This window comes from Cupressus sempervirens, chromosome 3 (assembly GCF_028749045.1).
Source record: "Cupressus sempervirens isolate cs-2001-9-10 chromosome 3, ASM2874904v1, whole genome shotgun sequence".
NCBI lineage: Eukaryota > Viridiplantae > Streptophyta > Pinopsida > Cupressales > Cupressaceae > Cupressus > Cupressus sempervirens.
In genome coordinates, this window is record NC_143120.1 from 801,080,389 (window position 1) to 801,086,495 (window position 6,107).

The window sequence follows — 6,107 nt, forward strand, 5'->3', positions numbered from 1 at the left end:
TTAATCCCACATGCAAACATGACGACAAAGAATATTTAGGAGCCAAGATCAAAGGAAAGGCAAAAATCCTAATCGCTCAATTGAGATGTAGAACTAGTAGATGGAAGGTGCCTAAGGAAGAGTGGGAGGACAAAATTTGTGTATTTTGCAACGAAGGTGTAGTGGAAAGAGAGTGACACTATTTAAAAGATTGTATAGCATATGAAGACATTCACAACCAACACAAATAAATGTTATAAGTGAACAACATAAAAGATCTTTTCGAAGGACCAAGACTCTTCAAGGGAGCCATTTTATTTATGCAGTTTCACAACAGAAGAGATAAGTTGGAGCAATCACATCAGACTGACAAGGAGTTTTACGTGGGTTCCTTGGGCTTATGGCCTTCTCATTAAAAATCTTTCATTCACCTAGTAAATTTGAAAATGATTTGTTGTGGAGAACAATATAACCATAGCCATCAAATTTGTGTGCAACCTAGAAGATGGACACTGGATTATCTCTGCCAAGAGGAGAGGTGCTGATTGATGGGAACAAACAAATGTCTGTAATATCAGGTTTGAGGGAGAAGAAGATGATGTTGTGTTACTGTGGGAGAATAACGAGCAACAGGCGTTCGCCAGGTTTCAATCATGCAATGTCCTCGTCCATCGCTAACGTTGAAGAACTCTGTTCAGAAGGCTGGCTGAAGGAGGCTGCAAACATTCTGCTTACTATGCAAAACCCTAGTATAGACGTTTCCCCATATCTCAAAATATTGCAAACCTGCATTACCGGGAATAGCCCTCCAGAGGAGAAATCAATTCACTCTTTCCTCAGAAGTAGAGGATATACAGGTGTGACAAAGACATTTCTTAAAAACAAACTAATAAATTTCTATAGCCGATCCGGAAGTTTGGTAAATGCCCGCTATGTTTTCGATAACATAAAAGATCCAGACATCTTCTCGTGGAATATGATAATTGCAGCTTACATAAGGCATGCTCAGCCTCAACAGGCGTTGGCACTATATAAGCAAATGCAATTAACAGGTGTCGAACCTGATCAGTTCACCTTTGCAAGTATTGTCTCCGCGTTAGGCAAACTGGGAGATTTGGAAAAGGGTATAGAAATTCATCGGAGAATAATTGAAGGGGATTTTTTGTCAGATGTTGTGGTTACAAATGCCCTGATTAACATGTATGCAAAATGCGGAAGCATACAAAAGGGGCGTGAGTTGTTTGACAAAATGGCGCGGCGAGACGCCTTCTCATGGACTGTGATGGTTGCAGGATATGCACAAAATGGTGTTGTCCACGAGGCTTTGAAGCTTTTGAGTCTAATGCCTAGTAGAAATGTGATCTCATGGAATGCAATGATTGCGGGTTACTCGCAACATGGGCTTCTTGAGAAGGCTATGGAGGTTTTTAAGCAGATGCAATTAGCAGGTGTAAAGCCAGACTCGGTAACCTTTGCCAGCATTCTGCCAACGTGTGCTAAAATGGGTGATTTTAGATGGGGTATGGAGAACCATCAGAGAATAGTCAAAACCGGTTTTTTGTCACATGTTATAGTTTCAAATGTGCTAATAGACATGTATGCAAAATGTGGATACATTCAGAAGGCACGCCAATTATTTGACATAATGCATACACGAGATGTGGACTCATGGAATTCAATAATTTCTGGGTATGTCCAAAATGATGATTTTGACGAAGCTTTAATACTTTTTAATAAAATGCCTCAAAGAAATGTGGTCTCGTGGAATGAGATGATTGTAGGATATGCCCAACGTGGTTTTCTTGAGGAAGCATTGAAGGTTTTTCAAGAAATGCCTCAAAGGGATGTTTTCTCATGGAATGTGATGATCTCTGGATATATACAAAATGGTGTTCTTGATGAGGCGTTAAAGCTTTTCAGAGAAATGCCTCTACGGAATGTTGTCTCATGGTCTGCAATTATAGTGGGATATGCAGAAAATGGATTTGTTGAGAAGGCATTGCAGACTTTTAAGCAAATGCAGTTAGAAGGCGTAAAGCCTAACTCGGCCACCTTTGCCAGCGTTCTGCCAGCAAGTGCCAAAGTCGGGGTTTTGGATTGGGGTTTAGAAATCCATCAAAGGATAATTGAAAGTGGTTTTTCATTACATGATGTAGTTGCAACTTCCTTAATAGATATGTATGCAAAATGCGGAAGCCTATATAAGGCACATGAAGTTTTTGATAAAATTCCTCAACAAAATGCAGGTTCGTGGAATGCAATCATTTCTGGATATGTACGAAATGGCTTTCTTGACAAGGCTATAAGGCTCTTCAAAGAAATGCCTCAACCGAATGCAGTTTCATGGACTGCAATGATTGCAGGATACGCACAAGCTGGGCAGGTCGGAATGGCCTTAGAGTTATTCAAGCAAATGAAGTTAGCAGGTGTAAAGCCAAACTGGGCAACATTCGTTAGCATCCTCCCGGTTTGTAGTAAAAAGGGTTTGGTGAAACAGGGTATGGAGATCCATCAAAGAATAATTGAATGTAGATATTGGTCAGATGTTGTAGTTGTGACTGCCCTAATAGACATGTATGCAAAATGTGGAAATTTGCACAAGGCACACATATTGTTTGATACAATGCATCATCGAAATGTGGTCTCCTGGACTGCAATGATTGCCGGATATGCAATGCATGGCAGTGGGATGGATGCGCTTGATCTCTTTGAACAAATGAAGCTGTCTGGAACCAATCCAAACCATATAACTTTTGTTTGTATTTTATTTGCTTGCAGCCATGCAGGCCTAGTAGATGAGGGCTGTAGATACTTTAGTTGCATCAGTGACTCTTACTGTATTAGTCCTACAAAGGATCATTATGTATGTATTGTTGACCTTCTTGCTCGTGCTGGATTTCTTGAGGAAACCCTAAATTTTATCATTAAAATGCCAATAAAACCTGATGCCGTTGTGTGGATGTGTTTGCTTAGCTCTTGTAGACCACATAAGAATATATGGCTAGCAGAATTTGTGGCAACAATCGTTTTTGGGCTGAACCCTAAGTATTCTGCACCTTACGTTGTTTTGTCAAACGTTAATGCAGAACTGGGCAGGTGGGGTGACGTTCAAAAGGTAAGGGAACTAATGAAAGATGGATCAGTCGAAAAGATTCCAGGTTGTAGCTGGGTTGATATCCTTTAAATGGTACGGAAACAACTTATATCCGCAAACACAAACACAGAAAAACTATGCAAAATTGGAGAAATTGTCAAGGGACATGAAGGCAGCAGGATATATACCGTAATCAAGACCTCTATCGAATGATGTGGAAGAGAAACAATTATTTCTCTTTTACGATAGGGAGAAGTTGGCAATTACATTTGGGTGAACATGTATTACAGTCCCTTTGAACATATATTGCCTGCTACCAAGCAACCAACTTCTGAAAGATAGTTGCAAGATAAAATTATTGAGAGAGACGCAGAGACGCAAAGCAATTCCATTATTTTAAACATGGACAATGGGTCTTTTGCAGATTATTGATGATGTTAAGTGAAGCAAGCAATAAGCCCAGGCTTGGAGTATAGCAAATTGCAATCTGTCTACTTTAGACTGGTAAGAGGGAAAATGGATTTATTTTTTAATTTGTACAAAGCCGTTTTTATAAGTGTTTACAGAGATAAACCATGCTGTTGACTGATGAAATTATATTTTTTAAAAGTCAGTTCCTAGATGATATGGCTTTTCTTGAAGTCCGTTGTTATAACATCATGGGGGAGTTGTGACATTGAAACCTTTTCAGTAATCTTGTACAGATCTGGAGTGGAATGCTCCACAACGAGGCAGGAGAGCGAGGAACATGGAAGGACAAGAATTCTTGAAGGAGAATGGAAGCTACTTAACCAGCAGGAAACGTAAGTTAAGAGCCTACAAACAATTTGATGCTTGAATAAAATGAGCAGAGCATCTCTTGAACATTCTTTTCACTCACATTTATTTATTTCTTTTTATTGGAGTTTGGAAATCTTTCTATGTTTTCCTTTAACATGGGGGGTGGGGAATCCACTCTCTACAATGTACATAATATTTTAAAATTGACCCACTTGGCCTTTAACATGCCCCTCTGGTTTGTATCTGTATCAATTGTTATCCGAATTTGACCACACTGATCCTTTCTCTTAGATTTATACTTTGTCTGTTTTAATTGAAGTAAACCACCTATATGGGAGGTCAATCATGTGCAATAGGGAACCTCCAGGAAAGAGAATGGAAAGCTACTTAATCAGCAGAAATCGCCAGATGCTTAAATATAATGAGTAGAGCATCTATTGAGCATGCTCTGCACTGACATTTATTTTTATATGAGTTTGATAATCTTTGCTCTTGATATATAATTTAGGTTTCACCTACTTGCCCTTTAACATGCCTTTTGGTTTTAATCTGGGTCATTTATCCCAGTTTGATCACACTGACCCTTTCTCTTACACTTGTATCTTGTCTGCTTTAAGTTGAAATAAATCACCTCCACGAGAAGTCAATCATGTACTATAAGAGCCTCCAGGGTCTTTTTCAGTATTGCCATTGGACAGTAACAGTTTATTGGTGGTTTGTGGTGATCAACGGTTGATTATGATTGACAGGTAGTTTCGTTTGAGAGAACTCAGTCACCTTGGCTTGCAGTTGTGTCATACTAAAAAACATCCAATCTGCATCAGCCAGAATTTGCACACAGATCCACCCTGAACACCCAAATTTTGAGGACACTATGCTATCAGGCCGTGTAATCAGACCAGTTTCTGCCTACTGTTATGAAATTTCATTATTCAAAATTGAGCGATTACAAATAGAGACCTTACAAAGAGATATAACTGAGAGCGAAATAGAAACTTCCTAAAAGACTAAGAAAATACACATTACCTAATAAATTAAGCTCTAACTAATAACCTATATGACTATTTAGCTGATAGGCTCCCTATTAGTAAGAAATCCACTGAGAGAGTGTCTCATGCTCTGGGAAAATGTTTACTCCTATCACTGATTTTTTCTGGTAACATTGCAGTAATTGATCTCCTGCGCATCAATGGTGAGTTGGCACTGAAACTTTCTTGATCTTCAGTGAAAATTTTGAGAATATTGCGTAGAGTTTCCAGCTTGTTTGGGTGATGGGGGCACAACATGAGCCAGAAATTGTTTGACATCAGAAAATTTACTGAAGTCGAAAATTGCACTGTGCATCATTTGTTGAGGTTTATTTCTTCTGCATCCCCAAGACATGAGAAAATGTATGCAAAAATAAATCTTGCATTAGATCTTTCCCTGCAGAAATTCAGTCAGATAGGAGAAGGGTTTTGTTCATATGATATCGTAGTATGCTGCTGGTAACCTTAATAGTTTCCCCCTGAAGTACGGTGCAGGAGATTTTGCTATGCTGAAGTGGAAGTATTCATTCACCTCTGTGGTGTGGGCTAATAAATTTCAGGGAGAAGCACTTGTACAAATTGCAGCTTTTTCTTCTGAATTCTCAGGATAAGTTACAAAAACAGAGGCTTTCATTTCTGACCAGATTTTAACTTTGCAGAAAAATCTATGTTCTGCGGGATGAACACTATTGAATCTTCTAAGTCTAACAGCTTCTACATACATAGTGATGAAGAAGATGAGAATAAAGAAAAGTTGAAGGAGAAAAGTGACAATGATTCAGACTCCTCTTGTTCTTCTCTAGATTTGCCTGTACAGCATATGATTGGTTCTTATAATGCTACACGTCTGCAGAGTTATAGGTGATTAGACTTTTTTTCCCTCTTGCAATAGGCATATACAATGGCTATGATGTTTAAATTTGAATCATAATTGTACTAATAAAGATCTTTTTTCTCCCTCTCTTCTTCAAATGGGCATATGGAATGCCCATGATGTCTAATATTTAAATCATAATTGTGCTAAAGGAGATCCTTATTTGGCTTGAATCTTTTAATCAAGGAAAATTCAGTATCGTAATGACAGAATGCTAATTAATTTCAGTTATGCATAGGAGGTTTTTTCCCCTAATACTTGTGAATATCTCTTGGGTATTATGTGACATGTTGCATATCTTGTGGTTTGATTTGGATCCAAGAATTTTATCGCACCCTTATGCACAGAGGGA

General features: G+C 38.5%; 1 protein-coding gene across 2 annotated transcripts; it reads left to right on the forward strand.

Moving 5' to 3' along the window:
* Positions 1-400: 400 nt before the first annotated feature.
* Positions 401-5,840, forward strand: LOC149569222 (pentatricopeptide repeat-containing protein At2g13600-like). Of its 2 annotated transcripts, XM_089821972.1 has the most exons (3): positions 401-3,577; positions 3,778-3,876; positions 5,022-5,840. In XM_089821972.1, exon 1 carries the CDS (start codon positions 485-487, stop codon positions 3,161-3,163), a length of 2,679 nt encoding a protein of 892 aa, XP_089678098.1. In that variant the 5' UTR covers positions 401-484; the 3' UTR covers positions 3,164-3,577; positions 3,778-3,876; positions 5,022-5,840. The 2 variants fall into 2 exon arrangements, with proteins under 2 accessions (XP_089678098.1, XP_089678099.1); XM_089821973.1 differs by lacking the exon at positions 5,022-5,840 and having other exon boundaries at positions 3,765-4,080.
* Positions 5,841-6,107: the final 267 nt, after the last annotated feature.